We start from the raw sequence: 21,763 nt of genomic DNA, 5'->3' as shown, positions 1-21,763 counted from the left end.
TCCCTACAATGCAAGTCAATGGTGACCAGACCTTTGAAGCTCCAAAAATCACATAAAGGCCACATAAAAGTATTCCATAATACTCCATTGGTTAAATCTATATCTTCAGAAGTGATATGATAGGTGTGGGTGAGAAACAGATCAACATTTCAGTCCTTTTTGACTATAAATCTCCAGTGAAAGTGAAAATAGAGATTTATAGGAAAAAAGGATTGAAATAATGGTCTGTTTATCACCCAAAGTGATTGGATTGCTTCAGAAGACATACAGTATATTAAACCACTGGAGATTTATGGATTACTTTTATGTGGCCTTTATGTGATATTTAGAGCTTCAAAGGTCTGTTTACCATTTATCTGCATTGTATTGGCCTACAGAGCTGAGATATTCTTCTAAAGATCTTTGTTTGTGTTCTGTAGAATAAAGAAAGTCATATACACTTGGGATGGCATGATGAACTATGCCTTTAATCAAAATAAACTAATATTTTATGAGATAATATGTATAACTTTGCCTATAACAGAATATGAAGAACCATATCAGATGCTACAAATAAAAACAGAGAAATTCATTACGGTGACATTTTGTGCCTCGACATTTGAAATTTCTGAGGCATTTGTGTATATTTGTGTATATTTCAAAGGTTAACAATTTTAGTGAGTATATCTGTAAAGGTATTAAACATAAGTATTTTTAATGCTTTTTCTATAATGTATGCTATTAAACATAATAGCATACATTATAGAATAGAATATTAAACAGAGCTAAATTGATTTTTTTTAGTGTCGAGCAGTTGTACAATCAGTGTATAAGGAGTTTTTTGAATGTTGAATGAGTCAATATCTATTTTGTTGACAAGCCATCAGTCACTTTCTCTGCCCTTCATGATTCATTCATAACATTCAAATTGGAGGTGTTTACTCTGTGAGATGCTGTTACTACAAGCAATCTTTATCCAATCGCAGTGAAGACGAGGCCGCAGCCATTTATAAAGCAGCACGCCAGCTCAATATGACAGGCTCTGGTTACGTGTGGTTGGTTGGAGAAAGGGAGATGTCTGGTAAAGCACTGAGTGAAGCCCCAGATGGTACGTACTTTTCATCCTCTCCATTTTCATCCTCTCTCTCTCTCTCTCTCTCTCTCTCTCTCTCTTCCAGGCTGTTTAACAATGTTTGCCATAAGCTTTTTATACGATTACAATTTGCAATCCCCACCGACAAATCAGTGTCTGTGCTGTACTTGCGTGTTTAAATGTTTAAACATCTCTATGTTTAAAGGTTTTAACACACAGTGATTCTTTACTCATTGTACTGTGCTTTATGTCTAATGTATGATTTGTTTCATTTTTGAGTGTTTGTCCTTTCTTTCAGTAGACAACAAATGATGCAATAGAGAGTTGTGGTAATCCATATTGCTTTGAGTGTGCATTAATTTTTGAAGGTTTGGCTCTCATGAGTTTATTTGTAAGTGGTGCTTTGCTACTTCCACACTGACGTGTGGATTCGATGGTAAGCGACAACAGCATTTCTTTGTTCCTGGCTTCTTTATACACATCTGTGTTTAACTTCACATCATTCTGCTCAGTGCTGACCCTGTCCTAACCCCTCATGACTTTCACAGTCCTTCTGTCTGTCTTGAGACAATTGGTCGTTCATATGCAATGCACGCTTGTTTCTTTCTTTGGTAATTCTTGGATTTCTTTATTACGAGTATGTCTTGAGGTGCTCTTGATGTGAGAGTAGTGTTATGAGGCATTGGCCAACACCATGTAATGTTGTCAACTGGGCAGGCTTGCTCGGCCTTCAGCTTATCAATGGCAAGAACGAGTCTGCACATATCTACGATGCGGTGGCTGTGGTGGCCCAGTCCATCCAGGAACTCTTTGAGAAGGAGAATATCACAGAGCCTCCTCGAGGCTGTGTTGGCAATACAAACATCTGGAAGACTGGCCCACTCTTCAAACGGTGAGGCCAGGGGATGAGTGCTGGCTAGCATTTGCTTTCCAACAAACCATCCATTTTCTGCCATACATTATCATACATTACCACTGGCACTGACAAGAGTGGGAGCTTTCACATCGCAAATATTGAAATTGAAAATGGTGTTAATAATGTAAAAAAATATGGCTTCAGTCAAGTCTTAAAAAAACATGCCTTGACTCTTCAAAAAAAGGTATGCAATCATATCCGATTGAGTATTGATTCAAATGCAAGGACATCTCAAGCCTGTTAAGTTGTTGAATTACATTGACTTTGTGAAATCTGGTGGCACCAATTTGTATCCCTTTAAAGACCCTTACAGGTGTCATATCTGTTCTCCTATGTCTGTGCCTGCACATTATCTGCACCCCCCACAGAACACTGCTTATCCGTCCCCTAGATAGTCGTCATTTCTTTCCTAGACATACCTGCATCTTCCATCTTCTGAATCTGGTAAACTGCCATTACTTCCAGTCATCATCAATGTCTTCCTTTGTTTTTAAATGGGGATTTTGTGCCATTTCTAAAATACCCCCTCTGATGTGCTAGAGTGCTGATGTCATCCAAGTATCCAGATGGCCTGACAGGCCGCGTGGAGTTTAATGATGATGGAGACAGGAGGTTCGCCCACTACAGCATTCTGAACTACCAGAAAACCAGACTGGTCCAAGTGGGCATCTACAATGGCTCGCAAGTATGAAATCAGCTCTGTCTTTTCAATGAGCTGTCCTTCTGCTCAGGGAAAACATTTGCTGTGCTATTTTAACAACGGACCCTTTTCACATTTCCGGGTTTGGAACGCAGAAGTAAACCTCTATAGAGGTAATTAGGAGACCACAGCAAATATTATTTTTGCATTCCCATTTGCTCCAACAGAAAATAAAAAAATCCACTATTACGTTTCCACGTCTTTCCAAAAGAGATTATTTGAATTGTTTGATTATGTGAAACCCCATCACAGCAGTGTTGATTAGTTTTTTAGTTTTTTTTGTTTTTTGTCTATTAATACTGTAACATGATAATATAACACAAAGAATGCTGTTAAATATTTACACTAAATAAAAAAAATATAAACATTTTGCCAGATTTAGACTGCTAAATAAGGTGTAAACACCTCATCACATGCTGTGCAAAGGGTCCTTTCGGACATTAATGCAATAACACTCTGTAATTTTATAATAGTGTCCATTAATTAATTTGAAAATGTTATAGCATCTTTTAGCTTTTGTTTATCTCCAATGCATTACAGGTTGTAATGAACACTCAGAGGAAGATTATTTGGCCCGGAGGAGAAACTGAAAAGCCGAAAGGCTATCAGATGTCGACAAGATTAAAGGTACCACTTGAAAGTTAAATCATTGTAGGGCTTTAATTGCATCATTTTGTTATTAGTTTACTCTGATTAAAGCATTGTATTCACATTTACCTGTTCATTTGTTCTTATGGTAGATTGTCACCATTCATCAAGAGCCATTTGTCTATGTGAAACCAACTCTACGTGATGGAACTTGCAAGGAAGAGCACACTGTAAATGGAGTCCTGATCAAAAAAGTGATCTGCACTGGCCCCAATGAGACCATTCCAGGTAACCATTCAGGAGCAAGACCAGACTGATCTCACAGTGAAATCAGAAACAGTAGGTTGAGTTTTCTTTAGAAAAAATCGGTCTGTGCTTACTGAAATTCGAAACACTGCCCCCTACGGTACTGAAACTCTCTGAAAATACATGTCGACTTCCCGTGTGATCATGTTGGCAAGACTCAGAAGTTGGCTCAGGGTTGACTACATCTGATCCAGCACAGATTGAACCAATTCAGGAATTCATTCCACCCTATGGCCATTAAGATCTTACACATTATGATCAATAATTAATGCATTTAAAATGGGTTGCGTATATGGGGATCAAGGGTTATATGTACTGTGATGTAGGTTGTGGCTGATGCTGCTGTGACTGATATAAATCCATGTTTTCCTTATGATGTTTGTATATGTATTGTATTTTGCACCACAAGTGTTTTTGTACCCACAAAGAGGAACTATTTAAATTCTATTATATTCTATTTTCTATTCTATTCTGTAACTCTGTAGGTCGCCCCATAGTGCCTCAGTGCTGCTATGGGTTCTGCATTGACCTCTTGATCAAACTTGCAATGACAATGAACTTTACTTATGAAGTACATCTAGTGGCTGATGGAAAATTTGGCACTCAGGAGCGTGTGAGTAATATGATTACTTTATTGATTTTTCACCTGGAACACCTTGCTTGAAGATTTGCGTGTCTTTTTCAAGGGCATGCAACTAGGCTGGGGAGAGTAGGCTGCCTGCCTTTTTGAGCATTTGGGAATTTTAAAGACCCTATGAAATCACTTGACCAGTTGATGTATTTCCTGTTGAAACAGGAATTTAGTGTGGGACATACATTATCTAAGAGATCATACCCTTTTTAAAATAACCAATAGGATTTAGTTAAATCACAGCCATGGACCATGATTTGCTACTATGATTTGCTACTTTGCTACAAACATCTGTGTAGTGCAACACGATTTATCAGTAGTTTTGGTCTGTTTTCCCAGAAGAGAAAGACTGTACATTTTGAATGTGTAATCTGCTGAAAGTTAATTTGTTCAACTTTAAGGAGTGCACTAGTATATACAGTAAATGGCTTTAAAAGCTAGTAAACACAAGACTCCAATTTTTCCTTTAAGTCCTCCTTGACAATTAGCAGTTCACATTGTAAAGTATGACAAATTGCATAATGTATTCTTCCTGATACAAGGTTAACAACAGCAACAAGAAGGAGTGGAATGGCATGATGGGAGAGCTCCTGAGTGGCTTGGCGGACATGATCGTGGCTCCACTGACAATCAACAATGAACGAGCCCAGTATATAGAGTTCTCTAAACCATTCAAGTACCAGGGGCTCACAATACTTGTCAAAAAGGTAAAATTCAGATAACCCACTGATGATCATTTGAATGTACAGACTTTAAAATTGCTTTATTCAGTGTGGCCAAGTAGGAGACATGTTACATGAATCATAAAATAAATGCAAGAGACAAGCATAGATTTGAGGGTCAATTTCATTTCAATTTTTAAATTCGTTTAAAATAAAGTTACTGTAATGTAATTAATTTTCAGGAAAAAAAATCCTCTGAGAACATGATTTTCTGTGCTGGAAATAGCATAACAGTTTCTTTGCTTAATTGAATTCCCTGAAGTGGGCTTATCTCTATACTCAGTTAAAGCTGTGATAAATTAATTGACTCTGGAGTACACTGAAAACTATTATTACACCTCTGATCAGCCTAGAAGTAGACTGCATTTCATGTTCCATATGGCAGTGCATGTGGCAATGCGGGTGGTGTTTGTTGAATAAAGCTGTTGTTTTTCAGGAAATACCACGCAGTACACTGGACTCGTTCATGCAGCCCTTTCAGAGCACTCTGTGGTTACTGGTGGGTCTATCGGTCCATGTTGTGGCGGTGATGCTCTACCTATTAGACCGTTTCAGGTAAAGGAAGACATTTGTTACTTACTGTAACAGGGTTTAAAATGGGCAATGAGGAGGCGGGAACCGGCTGAACGTTCAAAATAATGTTTAATGAAAATGTAAAAAGACACAAACATAAACACACTGCAGCTGCATGTGGCTCTCTCTCTCCCGAACTGCCACATCCAGCTCGGCCTTATCCCTCTCCTCGGCTGATTAACCCGATTGGGGGCCGGCCATGCACACTCACGGCCCGGACCCACTCTCCTCCTCGTCACACTTACGTACATACTTTGTGTATTACAAGAAAGAAAATCAACCATCCTTATGAAAGCAACAAGGTGATGCAACAATCTCATCCTAGTCATTATATTCCTTTTTGATTACTATTTTAATTTTCAAGCAGGAACAACTTTTCTTATTATAACAACAACAGTAATGAAACGGCGATAGAAAACTGTATAATGCTCATGCTAGTTACAGAACTAATAAAGGATATAATGTATTAGTAATGTCTCATTAAACATAGTGAGAATATTATACTGTAGGAGCATCCATAATAATAATAATACGATCATTCCTCTTAATTAGAACAAATATAAATACAAAAAAATAAATAGTTATTTGACAATAATTTAACATTCTCATATTTCCATTTTATATTATTGCTTTAACAGACTTTATCCAAAAAAAGTTAGGTATAGGTTCTTTAAATCAGCCTAATGGTTTCTGCATTTGAAACCTGTATTTTGAAGAGTTTCTGAGAATATAGTTTTATTATTACAAAGCTGCAGAAGATTGTAGAGTTGAAGTTTGAAGCATGTGTCTCTGGCTGATATGTACTTTGCTTTGCAGCCCATTTGGAAGGTTTAAAGTGAATAGTGAAGAGGAAGAAGAAGATGCCCTCACCTTATCCTCTGCTATGTGGTTCTCCTGGGGTGTACTTCTGAACTCCGGTATTGGAGAAGGTAGTCATCAGCATAACAATTATTATTCAGTCTATTACCTCTATGAGGAAGAAATATTGCTGACTCCACATTTGACTGATTTTGCAGCATGCACACATTTTTTTTTTTTTTTTATCTCTCTCACCTCCTGCTTAATATTTGCAGGTGCTCCACGGAGCTTTTCAGCAAGGATTTTAGGTATGGTGTGGGCTGGTTTTGCTATGATTATAGTTGCATCCTATACTGCCAATTTGGCCGCCTTCCTAGTGCTGGATCGGCCTGAGGAGCGCATTACCGGCATCAATGACCCTAGGGTGAGCACTAAATATGAAGCAGCTTTGCATCTTATGAAACAGAATATCAAATGGCATTCTTAATTACCATGCATGCAAATTTTACATTTCACACACTATAGAAGCACCATGGGTAATTTAGCTTGTCGACAACACATAATTATAGGTCATTCGTCTCAAAGGTTATTGTTTGGATTTTTTCATCACGACAACCTACGTTGATTCTGTCTTGTGAGCTAAATTAGTCAACAAAGAAAATTAGCAATGGAATAGTTCACCTAAACGTTAACATATGAATGAGAAAGTTACCAGCATTACGTTCAGTAAAATAAATAGTAATAATATAGTGGAAGTATATTCTGAATGGTATTTCATGATAACCTTGGAGACACATTCATAGATTTAAAAGGGGTTATGCTTGTTTTTGTGAGTGTACAGCAATCTGACATCACATTTTTAGGTCATGCTTACCTTGGTTTGCTTCTGTTCCCACAGTCATTTTTCTCTCAGAAATATTTTATGGAACTGCCGAGACAAAAACAATCCAAAATTTTGAATTGCAGGCACCAAACACCAGTTTACTTTAATTATTTAGGGTGTTTGGAATAAACTGTCTCTTAAATTATAGTCTCACTGTAACCTTTTATTCCAGCTGCGAAACCCATCAGACAAGTTCATCTACGCCACAGTGAAGCAGAGCTCTGTGGACATTTACTTCCGGCGTCAAGTTGAGCTAAGCACCATGTACCGCCACATGGAAAAGCACAACTACGAGAGCGCCGCTGAAGCCATCCAGGCTGTGCGAGACAAGTCAGTCAACCTGTTTACCATAACAACCCTTTTAAAACCATTAAAACCAACTATTTAGGTTTTCTTTGCCAAAACAGGTGTATTGACAGTAAATATTGACATTACTGACAAAATAGCTGTTGTTATATTGTTTTTAACTTTATTTTATATCAGTGTTTTTGTTTTTATTTATTTTTATTAAAACATAGAGTAGAGAGATGTACATTACTAATGAGAAAAAACAAAAAAGTTGTTTTCTGAAAATCTATTTTGCCACTCTGTTAGGTTTATTTAAACATTTAAAGTATGTATTATTAATGCTCCTAAATAAAACAGAACAAGAAAACAACAGCACAAAAGAAGAAGAAAAAAAAAAAAAAACTACAACTACATTCCTCAACAGCAGGCCTTCCTAGTTTAATAGAAATATAGAAAATGACAATTAAGGGAAGTCAGCATCAATCAACACTTAAATGCATGGAAATTTCTTTAGAGACCCAGCACTTATTTCTATCACAAAAAATTTGATGGTGTCAAATTTTCCAAATATTTTCAAGACAATTAGAAAATAATAGAATAAAATATATTTAATTTTTCATATATCTAAGAGATAATGCAACAAATCAGGACAAATCTAGAACAGGATTCATTACTTTTACTTTCACACTGAAATTTCCTGAGATGCAACTGGCTGTCAAAAATATATTGAGCTACAAATAATACAAGATACACATAAGCTAAACTTAAGCTACACATAAGTTACACAGTATTTTCTCACTGAGCCTAAATAGAAGCACAACTTACATCATTTCAGTAGTATACCCAAATGACAATAGTCATATCATACTGTTCCTGTGTTGTACTTGCTATAGTTTACTTCCATGTTGTTTCTTCATCAAATAGCAATGTCAAAGGTAAATCAAGTCAATCACTGAAACAACAGTGCCACCTTAATAAATAACATGTATAATATGTATGTGTACACGCATATGGAATACTGATAAATCGCCATTGTTGTTAATTCACTGTTGCACAGAAAATCAATGTGAAACATTATTTATTTGTATGAATATAGTACTCATCCCTCTTGTAATAAGCAAAGAAATAGATATCCTGTGATAGTAAACTTATATACAGTAGATATGATATAGCCATAAAAATTTTTTATGGAAGTAAAAAAAAAAAAAAACCAGACACTCTTACATGACTAGGGTCTCTAATGACCAGCTCGGTCACAGTATTTTTTTTTTTTACACTATTTATAAGAGAGAGATTGAGGAATACTAAACAGGTGTGGGTTACAACTCCAAAAAATGGATGAAGTACAGAAGAAGAAGAAGGAAGCAGAAGAAGAAGAAGAATGACCTTTATTGCCAAGTATGCTTGCACATACAAGGAATTTTTTCTTGGTGACAGAAGCTTCCAGTGTACAAACAATACAGCAACAAGACATAGATAATAATAATAATAATAATAATAATAATAATAATAAAACAGCCAATGGAAAATATAAGTATATATAGAAATACACAATAAGACAAAATAATAACAATAATAAAATATTATATATATATATATATATATATATATACGTATGTACAAATACATATCTGTTATATAAAGGGAATATAATGCAGAAGAGGTAGGATATATTAAATAAATATAATTGTCTAAGCTGCGTATAGCACGTAATTATTGCACAATGGGGCAGTTTTAACTGTTCATGAGATGGATAGGCTGAGGGAAAAAACCAGGGGTGGAATGAGGACCTGGGTCACTAAAGACCTGAGGTATGCGTTTGAGGGTTAAAGGACCACAAAATAAGATGGTAATGAAATAAATATATGGACACCCAGAGAGAGAGGGGGGAAAATAAGAAAGAGGACAGCTGTTGTTTTAAAATCACAATATTAAAAGAATAAACCGGGTTCAGTACAAGTTAAGCTCAATCGACAGCATTTGTGGCATAATGATGATTACCACAAAACATGATTTTGATTCGTCCCTCCTTTTCTCAAAAAAAAAAAAAAAAAAAAAAGAAGAAGAGGAAAAATCAGTGGCGTAACTTGGATCTTATGGGCCCCAGTGCAAAGAACCGGTCGGGCCCACTCCTTGAGGAGCCTGGATCGTTTATCGTCACCCGTCAGGCCCGCAGTTATTTGTATTGTTACTTAGCCGACTGTCGCGGGCCCCCTCTCACCACGGGCACTAGGGTGGCTGCCCATCCTGCCTTCCCTGTAGTTACACCCCTGGGAAAAATTACAGAGGTTACAGTGAGGCACTTATGGAAAGTGGATGGAGCCACATTTTGGAAGGTTTAATAATAGGAGGGCTAATAATTTTATGAAAGCTCTTACGTTAGTTCTTCTGTAAAGTTTAAACAGTAATTTTTACAGTCATTATGGCAACAAATGTATATTTTGAATGTATAAAATTGTAAGCAAATATCATGTTATCACGCATATTGTTTATGTCTTGTGGCTGTAATTTTGAAACAGTGAGTATTTAACGTTTATGGATTGGCCTCATTCATTTCCATTGTAAGTGGCTCATTGTAACCAAGATTTTTATTTTTTTTTAAAGAAAAGGAGAGATAAGTCTAAATTAATTTTTGTGGTAATCAACATAATGCCACAAATGCTATCAATTGAGCTTAACTTGTACTGAACCCTGAATATTCCTTTTAAACACTATAGCCAAAGTGGCCTGGCATAGATATTAATGTAGCTCTCACCAGGAAGTGGGTAGCTGAAAGCATTACCAGTCAGTATATGATTGGTGAACACTTTCTTCTCTCCTCAGCAAGTTTGTGAAGAGCAGAGTGAGGCTAAACTTCTGCATATCTTGACTCAGTTCATTGTTGCTGTTGAATACAAAGCAGGGTAGGGAGTTATATAAGATTTTATAAAAGAACCTTCACAAGACATTATGTTCTACAAGGATAAGACAGGAGCACTTGGCAGACTGCCAGTCGTGTACAGTTTGCTGATTTTTAAAATCTCCAGTGATTACTTCTACTTATCACCACTTAAAATGTGCTTACGAGATTTCAACTGTTGATAAAAAAGCATTGTAAATGTCCAGAATGTATTGTTAATTCTGACTTCACGTGCTATCGGAATTATCGTAAATATGAGTTTCCCACTCGGAAGATGCACATGAATGACCCCTTAAGTCGTAATTGCGACTGGGAGATTATTTTAATTCAAGAGTTTCCCAGTTGGGAGGATACGGAACCTTCCAACATGGCAGAGGAGAGGACGGTTTCTGTAGTGAATGACAGGCTTTATTAATTTTTCTAAATACAGCTAATTGTTAGCACTTGCTGTTTCTGCCATATTCATTTATGTATATAAGCATCCATTTGATGCATGTTGTAAATTTGTACACAGTGAAAATAGCTTGTATTTGACCAAAATTCCATTATCGTCAGCAGGCTAATGAGTAATATGTATTATGGTGTCAAAAAAAAAGTTCCTCAAAAAATATGTATAAATGAACTTGCCGTCATCCATGTTTCCAGAACTTGAATGCGACGTACTTATATTTACCACTTCAAAAGGGGGAAGTACGAAAATTCCGATAGCACATGAATGCAGCATATACAGGTGCATCTCAATAAATTAGAATGTCGTGGAAAAGTTCATTTATTTCAGTAATTCAACTCAAATTGTGAAACTCGTGTATTAAATAAATTCAGTGCACACAGACTGAAGTAGTTTAAGTCTTTGGTTCTTTTAATTGTGATGATTTTGGCTCACATTTAACAAAAACCCACCAATTCACTATCTCAAAAAATTAGAATATTTTGACATGCCAATCAGCTAATCAACTCAAAACACCTGCAAAGGTTTCCTGAGCCTTCAAAATGGTCTCTCAGTTTGGTTCACTAGGCTACACAATCATGGGGAAGACTGCTGATCTGACAGTTGTCCAGAAGACAATCATTGACACCCTTCACAAGGAGGGTAAGCCACAAACATTCATTGCCAAAGAAGCTGGCTGTTCACAGAGTGCTGTATCCAAGCATGTTAACAGAAAGTTGAGTGGAAGGAAAAAGTGTTGAAGAAAAAGATGCACAACCAACCGAGAGAACCGCAGCCTTATGATTGTCCAGCAAAATCGATTCAAGAATTTGGGTGAACTTTACAAGGAATGGACTGAGGCTGGGGTCAAGGCATCAAGAGCCACGACACACAGACATGTCAAGGAATTTGGCTACAGTTGTCGTATTCCTCTTGTTAAGCCACTCCTGAACCACAGACAACGTCAGAGGTGTCTTACCTGGGCTAAGGAGAAGAAGAACTGGACTGTTGCCCAGTGTTCCAAAGTCCTCTTTTCAGATGAGAGCAAGTTTTGTATTTAATTTGGAAATCAAGGTCCTAGAGTCTGGAGGAAGGGTGGAGAAGCTCATAGCCCAAGTTGCTTGAAGTCCAGTGTTAAGTTTCCACAGTCTGTGATGATTTGGGGTGCGATGTCATCTGCTGGTGTTGGTCCATTTGGTTTTCAAAAAACACAAGTCACTGCACCCGTTTACCAAGAAATTTTGGAACACTTCATGCTTCCTTCTGCTGACCAGCTTTTTAAAGATGCTGATTTCATTTTCCAGCAGGATTTGGCACCTGCCCACACTGCCAAAAGCACCAAAAGTTGGTTAAATGACCATGGTGTTGGTGTGCTTGACTGGCCAGCAAACTCACCAGACCTGAACCCCATAGAGAATCTATGGGGTATTGTCAAGAGGAAAATGAGAAACAAGAGACCAAAAAATGCAGATGAGCTGAAGGCCACTGTCAAAGAAACCTGGGCTTCCATACCACCTCAGCAGTGCCACAAACTGATCACCTCAATGCCACGCCGAATTGAGGCAGTAATTATAGCAAAAGGAGCCCCTACCAAGTATTGAGTACATATACAGTGAATGAACATACTTTCCAGAAGGCCAACAATTCACTAAAAATGTTTTTTTTATTGGTCTTATGATGTATTCTAATTTTTGAGATAGTGAATTGGTGGGTTTTTGTTAAATGTGAGCCAAAATCATCACAATTAAAAGAACCAAAGACTTAAACTACTTCAGTCTGTGTGCATTGAATTTATTTAATACACGAGTTTCACAATTTGAGTTGAATTACTGAAATAAATGAACTTTTCCATGACATTCTAATTTATTGAGATGCACCTGTATATGTACTTATCCTGCTGTGGAGTACTAAATTCAAAATCTTTTAGCCTGTAGTTTGACTTATCAGCACTCACTGTGTGTTCCATATAATTTTTCTCTTCCTATAGCAAACTCCATGCTTTTATATGGGATTCAGCAGTGTTGGAGTTTGAGGCCTCGCAAAAATGTGACCTGGTCACCACGGGCGAGCTGTTCTTCCGCTCTGGATTCGGTATCGGCATGCGAAAAGACAGCCCATGGAAGCAAAACGTCTCACTGGCCATTCTCAGGTAACTACATCACTATACTTGCATTTGTTTGTATCTTTTTTTCTGTTCCTTTGAGCCAATCCCTAGGCTTAGTGCAATCTGTCAACTGTTCTATTTATGGAATAACGGATTGTTTGACTGATGGCTCTGGTCTCTGAATAAATAGTTCCCATGAGAATGGCTTCATGGAGGACTTGGATAAAACCTGGGTGCGATATCAGGAGTGTGACTCCAGAAGCAATGCACCAGCCACACTCACTTTTGAGAATATGGCAGGTATGGTCAACCTCTCACAGGGAGAAAATCCAAATTTATAGTTGTAGGGTGAGTGAATGATCATCAGAATTTTAATTTTTGGGTGAACTATGCCTTAAATTAAAACGAATTCAAGTGAATTACAATGCTTTTGTTTTTTGTTGCAAATTGCATTCTATATCGGTTGCCCTTTTTGTCCTGTTGAAGGCTTTCTGGAGATTACCAAGTGTATTTTTCATTACACAGGAGTGTTTATGTTGGTGGCTGGTGGCATCGTTGCCGGGATCTTCCTCATCTTTATTGAAATTGCATACAAGAGACACAAGGATGCTCGTAGGAAGCAGATGCAGCTGGCCTTTGCCGCAGTTAACGTTTGGAGGAAGAACCTACAGGTACAGCCGCCTCCCCCCAACTCTTGCAGGAATCTATTGAGCCAATAAAAGGCCAGTCTCTGCTGCTACCCACTGGTTTCTGCCACAGAATGAAGATGTCTCATAGATTTCTTCTAGTCCCATGTCTGTCATCTGTCAATGGTGCGCCTTAAAGGTCATGATGAGGCACATATACACCAAACAGAGCACACCAACAGTGCACTCAGCTCAGTAAGGCAAATTAATTTGCGAAAGGTGGGGTAACCCTGAGCAGAACAGTAAATTATGAAAATAAATAAAGCATTTGTCAATACATTAATGCATGCTAAACCTTTCTGATGAATTTCTGATAAATATTGGTTATAAGGGGTTGAAAGATCACAATGAGCTTTACATTAGATCATGTGGTAGCACATACTAAAAAAGCAAATATACTCTACCAAGTATGATCCACAGTTAAGTTCTGGCTATAATACAGTGTAACTGTGATATTAATATCCGCAGAATAAATATAACCCCACAGTAGTATGATAATCCCTAGAGGTAAAAAGGATATAAGGCCTATGCATAAATTTGGACATTGGGCCATGTAATAACATACACGTGTCCAAAATAATTCCATTATACAGTAACAACAACAGTGATTCTCCATCCAAAGGCGGATCTCTAACCATTCAATCAAAATGCACAACATGATAAAGAAGCTCCTGCAGCCTCATTACTGCCCGTGGCATTGCTTTTATTGAGAAACTTCACACACACACACATACTAAAGAAGCCTGTGATGCTGCTGTGGAGTCAGGAATATGCATGCTGAGCAGGCTGGCTGTATGTCTCTACTGGGCCCCAGCAGGGATCAGAGTGTCCTTATGCTCTGTACAGATCAGTGTCTGTCCACCGCTTACCTCCAACTGTACCCATACACGCTCGGTCACAGGCCAACACAATGCCAGTATGTTGGTTAAAAGTAACAAGGGCAGCCCTCTTGAGAATGACCAGGCTGGCTTGCAAATGACATATGAGCGGGCCCACTCGGAATCTGTTCCAAGAACTTTGCAGAATGCCCATCTCTTACAAAGTTTTACACATGCATCGCCCCTTAAATGTGTGTTCATTAAATATTTTGGCTAATTTAATTAATGCTTGCAGCTTTTAATAAAAGTCTACTATTCTCAGCTCAGTTTTCTCCACAAAATCAGCGCAGAAAATCTGAAAAAATCTTTCCGATTGGGTCTGCGCATAACAGCTCCTTTCTTCTGAACTGCTGTGAAAGTTAGTGTGTTATAGAAGCAGCCTAATGTATTGAAATTAAAAGTGAGATTTTTTTTTTTTCCTAATGGGATGCAAGTCATGAAGCATGGCCTTGTTACTTTGACTCATTACTGAGCAGGCACATATTTCACCACAAGCAAAATAGATTGACTGCCTAATGGATCAAGTGTCTGTGCATTATCAAAGGTGACAGATATCTGATTGACTTCCACACATCACAGAGTTGTGTGATAAAGAGCTAAGTGTTTTAACCTTAAAGCTTTACCGCCTACTTGAGTCAAAAGACAATGTTGCATGGTTAATACGCCCACACATGCTGCCCACATTGAGTCAAAGGTCCAGCATTTTTGATGGCTTATAATTTGAAATGAACGAAAAAACTATATTTGATCCTGGACAAGGTTTTTTTTAAATTGTCCTTCCACTGTTTAACAGAGAAAAGAAAAATAAAGTTTATATAATTTAATTGCAAGTGAGCCCATTGTCCACATAAGCCACATCAGATTCCAGATTCCAAGAATGTGGAAATTATGGACGTTTAACCAGCGATAATGGCAACCAAGTCCACAATGAATAATTATTTCCCAAAAACTCAAATCAATTATGTTACATAAAAACTGACAAGCTCGTTCCAGGTGCACATGCAATGTATGCAAAAGCCTAACAATCTCACGCCGTAGACACAACTGCTTCCTGAATGCATGAACAGTCAGATCTGCCCTGGATGCATTTGCATTTCAAACAGAGTAAGCCAGGAGCAGATCAGGAGCCCATGTGATGTGAGCTAGATGCCCATTTCAGAGGACCTCATCACAGGGCTTTGAAATGCAATGGATGAAAGCATTCATGGTTAAAGAAGCTTGTACGGTCACCCTGTCTATGCCACCCAGATGTTCTGATGACCTAAAGAGAAAACAATGCATTATGTGCAAACATAATATATGAAAACCTTATTATGGGCTTTTATTGTGTCTTGTTTATTTTGCAATGTTGTTTGGTAGAGCCAACCGGTGACTGATAATTTACAAATGCTGAAATAATTAAAAACAGAAAATTGTACTTTACAGAAGCATTAAGGTTGGCTATGTAGGTATTTAAGAGAGAAATTTTAAAGAGATAATTCACCTAAAAATGAAAATTGTGGCATCATTTACTCATCTTTATGTGGTTCCAAACCCAAATTTCTCTCTGACGTAGAACAGAAAATAAGATTTTAGGCAGAATTACAGCCTCAGTCACCATTAAATTTCATTGTATGGAAAGATGATGCAATAAAAGCGAATGGTGACTGAGATTAACATACTGCCTTGCATTGGGAACCGAGTTCAAAAATACCAGAACTGAAAGATTTTTCATGATTTTCTGTTCCGTTTACAGTAGATCCAACACAGTGCTAAAATATTCAGTACAGTGTTTCCTGCACTACTATTCAGTGGCACTCAAACACCGCTACTAAATCAGCAGTGCGAAACATACAGTGCGACCAGTGTAGTCAAATTCTGAATTCTTATGTGCTGGTTCTTTTAAATCTACACTGTAAACATTTTTTTGTTGATTCAACTCAACAAAATTGAGTGCCTTTTTTGAAGTTTAACTTACTTAATTGGATAAGTTTTTCTCACAGATTAAAAAGTAATCTGAACTGATTGAATGTAGTTGTGAAAATGTCTCCGGTTACACATGTAACCTCGGTTCCCTGAGATGAAGGGAATGAGACATTGCTGTAAGCACTATAGGGAGTCCTTCTTAGACAACCTCGTTGAAACCCTTATACAATCACGCCTATCCTCTGATTAGTAATTATGTGTTTGAGCCCCGCCCCTTTAGGTGCACAGTTGGCCTATATAAGCGGGCGCTCAGTCACCATTTCTTCAGAATTTTCTGATTGAGGTACAAGAGTGAGTCACTCGTATTATGAAACTCTGAAGTAGTGTGGAAAGCTTTCGCAATGTCTCGTTCCCTTCATCTCAGGGAACCGAGGTTACATGTGTAACCGGAGACGCTCCCTTTCGATTCAGTTCACTCAAAATTGCTGTAAGCACTATGGGGAACAATATCCCATCATGGCACACTATGTGACATCACATTCCCAGAGTTATAACACTAAATAGAGATATTCATACGGAGTCACAGGCCACAGGTCGATGACTTATAAGACATATCTAAGTGTATATGAATAGTTCCACGTGGCAAACGCTAGATGGAAATGAATGTAGTCTGGGAATCTATATGAACCATATAGATATACACAGTATGGTTTATTAACCCTTTCACAACATGGTTGAAAAATAGGTTTTATTTTTTTATGGGAGTGCTTATGACTTTTAAAAGGGGCAGATTTTCAGCATATAAATAGGTGGCTGTGTTGATTATAGTCGATAGCCCACCTGTAATAAGGGTTTAAGCTCACCCGCTGAACATATGAATAGATAGCTCTTCATCTGAATTAAATGGTGGGGGAAAGAAGGCTTGCAAACGAACCACCTCAGCCCTGAAGGGCATTGATAAATCCTTAGACACGTAGCCTTTTCTAGGTTTAATGGTGGCTTTTGACAGATCTGGACCAAACTCCAGGCATGAGCTGTCAGTCCACAGCACCTGCATGTCACCCACCTGTTTAAATGAGGCCAAAGCCAATAGCAGTGCGGTCTTTAAGGAAAGCACCCGCAGCTCAACAGATTCCAATGGCTCGAACATTTGTGAGTGCCTTCAGCACCAGATTTAAGTCCCAAGTCAGCACCATAGCAGGGCGACAGAGGAGGGGATCAGAGTCCGCCCTGGCGATTTATGTACACCACTACTGTTGTGTTGTCTGAAGGAATCAGAACGTGGTGATTCACAATGTCGGAATGAAAAGCCCTCAAAGCTAGAAAGACAGCCAGTAGTTCTAGGCGGTTGATGTGCCACACCCGTTTTGCATCTGTCCAGGTGCCAAAAGTTGGGCATCCATCGCACACTGCTTCCCAACCTGTGTTGGATGCAATTGTGGTGACCACTTTCCTTCTGAAAATTTGACCCAGCATAATGCCCTGCTGGTAGAAGGCCGATGCTGTCCATGGTGTTAGAGCAGCCAGGCAGCGGCGAGTTACCGCAATGCGCATGCGCCCGTGGCTCCAGGCGCACTATGGTACATGTCGCTTGAGCCAGTACTAGAGGTCTCATGTGTAACAGACCTAACGGTATGACGGTGGAAGCTGCCACCATAAAACCCAGTATTCTCTGAAATGACTACAGTGGCAATGTTTTCCCCAGTTTGAAATGAGACAGACACCAAAGAATGGTCTGTACGCGCTCATTCCTGAGATGCGCTCGTATGCTCACGGAGTCAAGACGAACCCTTAAAAAGGAGAATATCTGGCTGGGGAAAGTGTGCTTTTCGCCCAGTTTACATTCAGTCCCAGGTTTTTCAGATGGCAAAGCAGCAAGTCTCTGTGTTCGCTCAGTAGTGCCTCTGATTGGGCTTGTAATAGCCAATTGTCGAGGTAATTCAAGACACGCACACCATTCATTTTCAATGGGGCGAGCGCCTTATCGATACATTTCGTGAATGTGCGGGGAGCCAGAGACAGACCGAAAGGAAGAACTTTGAATTGTTGCACAGTTCCTTCGAATGCGAATCTAAAAAAAAATGCCTGTGAAGTGGCGCAATTGGTACATCAAAGTTCGCGCCCTTCAGATCTATTGAAGCAAACCAGTCCTGAGGACAGATGTGCGATAATATCTGTTTCTGAGTCAACATTTTAAATGGGTGCTTCGCGAGTGCGCAATTCAAGTGTTGGAACAAGAAAATAACGGCTGTAAACCCCTGTGGAAGTGGGGGCATAGTCAAGTGCTGGCTTGTGAATGAAGAGTGAGATCGGAAGATGAGAATAGTAAGGATCATCACCTGTCAATGATTGTCTCTAACAGCTGATTGTCATTGCAGTGAGAGTGAAGACAGAGTTAAGAACGAGCCAGATGCCAGTGGAGGGGAGAGAGGCCCGCACACACACCCGCTGAGCCTGTGTGGCATGAGAGTGTTGTGAAGAGAGTATTTTTTGTTTGAGTAGAAAATAAATACCTTATTGAGTTGAAGTTCACATTCCCAATTCCTCCTTTCTCACCCCAAGAACCTGACCCTGTGTGTGCCACAGTCTGGGACAGTCTCTATCATGTTTTTTACAAGGAGACTGTGAATCTCTGCACGCAACACCAGCTCATCCTGTGGTTGGACCACAGATGGCAAAAGTCACGCAATGAAGCTGCAATGAAGCACTCTGAAAAGCCTTCCATGGCGTTGCCAAAGAGATTGTCGGGCGGCACCGGGGTGTCGAGGAGGGTGGCTTTCTCTGCATCACGCATCTCTGTGAGAGTCAGCCAAATATGCCGGTCCAGAACCACCAGGTTGCTCATCACTTTGCCGATGGCCTGAATGGTAGCTTTCGTTTTTGCAGCACAAAATCTGTAGCGGTGCGGAGCTCTTTGAATAGCTCTGGATTGGGGCCTTGCTCATCCATTTGTTTGAGCAGCTTGGCTTGAAAAACTTGGAGCACCGACATGCTGTGGAGTGCTGAACTAGCTTGGCCCACTGCTTTATAAGCTCTTCCAGCCAGTGTGGACATCGGTTGACATGGCTTGGAGGGGTGGGCGGGGCAGAATTTACGTCTCATGGCAGTATTAGGGCAGAGGTGGGCTGTGACCACCTGTTCCAGCGGGGGAAGATTTGAGTAGCCTTTTTCCTCGGCGCGGTCCACTTTAGTGAGGACGGCAGCTCCTCCAAACTGAGTGCCCGAAGAGTAGGGCTCACAGCAGGTCTTTGTGACCTCCGTGTGGACCTCAGGTCTGTTTACAGGGGCCGGTTTGCAAAAACCATTCATCCAGACATGATTTTTCTAGTTCTTCTCGAGGGGACCACTCAAGACCGAGCTCCTCAACCTCCCTTGCGAGGACGCAAAGAAGCTCCTTGTCCGTGGCGTGTGCACGCTCTTCACCCTCGCTGGGGGAAGGGGTGGCAACATCCTCCATGGACCACTCGCCTGAAGCTGCGAGTGACACCAAAGAGCCGCCAAACGTAATGAGGCTATGCACACCAATAGAGGTCCGGAACTCAACATGCGCATATTTTAAAGGCGAGGACATTAGATCGGAAGTTCGGGGGGCTCGTAGGGCTTGTGCCAGCATGAGATCTTCCTCTAATTCTTCCAGCTCAAACTCACTGCCCCGCCGTGCCTCCTCATGTGGTCCCTCGGGACTTAACACAGAAGAGGCGGGTGGGAGGTCACGAGAGGCTGGATATTCCTTCAGAACGAGGTCAATCCTAGAGTGCAACGGAGATTCAGGCCCTCGCAGTAAGGGCAGTTTGTCTCCATGAAAGCTGCTTCTGCGTGGGCGTGGCCCAGGCAGCGAACACAGCTGTCACGCTCATCAGGCAGCGGGATGTGCCGTTCGAATAGGAAACACTTGCAGAACGACATCTTTAAAAATTTGCGTATCACACAAGCGGCTTTTTAGTATTATTGTATATATAAAGGATACAGTAACTCCAGCCGGAGCGCTGTGGGAAGCATGTAGGAGTTTCGCTGAAGCGCCACGTTGATCAAAGACGAGCGTCTGAAGCAAAGAACCCATTCACGGCGATGTGGAGAACTCTTCACCGGAACACAGAGGGGAGTGGTGAGTCGCTGCAGGTGCTGAGTACAGGTGACGAGTTGTCCTGTTCGCATCTTGCCGAGAAGTTCTGTCCACTGTAAGTGTATCTCGACAGCGAAGCAGCGAGGGTTCCAAGATGAAGACGAAGTTTACAGTCTTGAAGGAAGAAAATTCTTAAGAAATAGTGACTGAGCGGCCGCTTTTATAGGCTAACTGTGCGCTTATAGGGGCGGGGCTCCAACACCATTGCCAATCAAAGGATTGGTGTGATTGTATATTGTATATGCAATATACATATATATTGTATATGGGTTATCTACGAAGGTCTCCGCATAATGCTTACAGCAATGTCAAGTGAACTGAATCAAAAGGGAATTTCAGTTTAGTTAGCTGAACATTTTGTTTTGCACTGCAGGGTGATGCCTTCTTCAGAGGCACAAACGGCATGTATAATAGTTAAAAAGGAGGCACATAGATGTCAACACTTGACACACAAACCTCAGTAATGGTGATATTCAACAAACATCATTCAGTAAAAAATGAGCTCTTAACATCACCACACAACTATTAATCAACAGTGATGACAAAAACAGCAGCACAAATAAAGCCTACAAATAGCAGAAAAATAAGCCTATAACACTAACCTCATTATTTGTTTATGCTGCAATGCATGCTGGGAGCTAGCAAATCTTTGTTTTTTCAGACAACTTTGTTAAACAAGTTGAGCAAATACACTTGTTAATTCAACTTAAGTACAAGTTGATAGAATCACAACTTAATATGTTAAGCTGTCAGGATAATTTAGCTGTCAACTCAAAAAAGCACTTTGATAACTCTAAATGTCAAAAATATTTTAGACAATGTACATTGCGAACAGTGTAGCCCGATTCTTAAACAAATGACTTGTATGAGTCGGTTCTTTTGATTGTACACTGCAAAACAGACAGCGCTTCCTGCCGAATTAATGACTCTTATCAGCTAGTTGTTTTTTAGTGAATGAAAAACATACCGAACCGCAAGTCATTTTGTCATGTCTGACTCGAAATGAACCAAGAATTGTTAATGTGTTATGTGTACTTAAGGCTTGTGAGACTCAAATCAGAGTAATTACTGGATGTTTGTTATATGACAATGGGTAGTTAAAAATACACTATGAGTTTTGTTACAAAAAAAAACAAAACAAAAAAAAAAAACATTTCAATAAATCTGTTTAAATATTGATCTCATAATTTGGTAACAGGATGCTGAGAGAAATAAACTCAATAAAAATTGCATTTCTTATTTCCAAATAATTATTCCACAAAAG

At 39.4% G+C, this 21,763-nt stretch overlaps 1 protein-coding gene across 4 annotated transcripts in view; it reads left to right on the top strand.

Annotated features, from left to right (window-relative positions):
- The window catches only part of LOC127420022 (glutamate receptor ionotropic, NMDA 1-like), a 37,764-nt gene that overhangs the window by 6,831 nt on the left and 9,170 nt on the right, over positions 1-21,763 (top strand). For all 4 annotated transcript variants that reach the window (XM_051661938.1, XM_051661947.1, XM_051661965.1 and 1 more), the window contains 14 exons: positions 966-1,087; positions 1,790-1,964; positions 2,529-2,673; positions 3,229-3,315; positions 3,429-3,564; positions 4,068-4,195; positions 4,756-4,920; positions 5,372-5,490; positions 6,325-6,437; positions 6,582-6,730; positions 7,362-7,519; positions 12,791-12,952; positions 13,098-13,207; positions 13,433-13,578. In XM_051661938.1, the coding sequence (XP_051517898.1) occupies positions 966-1,087; positions 1,790-1,964; positions 2,529-2,673; positions 3,229-3,315; positions 3,429-3,564; positions 4,068-4,195; positions 4,756-4,920; positions 5,372-5,490; positions 6,325-6,437; positions 6,582-6,730; positions 7,362-7,519; positions 12,791-12,952; positions 13,098-13,207; positions 13,433-13,578 (1,915 nt within the window). The remainder of the gene's footprint in view (positions 1-965; positions 1,088-1,789; positions 1,965-2,528; positions 2,674-3,228; positions 3,316-3,428; positions 3,565-4,067; positions 4,196-4,755; positions 4,921-5,371; positions 5,491-6,324; positions 6,438-6,581; positions 6,731-7,361; positions 7,520-12,790; positions 12,953-13,097; positions 13,208-13,432; positions 13,579-21,763) is intronic.

This window comes from Myxocyprinus asiaticus, chromosome 3, assembly GCF_019703515.2.
Source record: "Myxocyprinus asiaticus isolate MX2 ecotype Aquarium Trade chromosome 3, UBuf_Myxa_2, whole genome shotgun sequence".
NCBI lineage: Eukaryota > Metazoa > Chordata > Actinopteri > Cypriniformes > Catostomidae > Myxocyprinus > Myxocyprinus asiaticus.
This window is presented reverse-complemented; position numbering and strand designations above follow the sequence as displayed.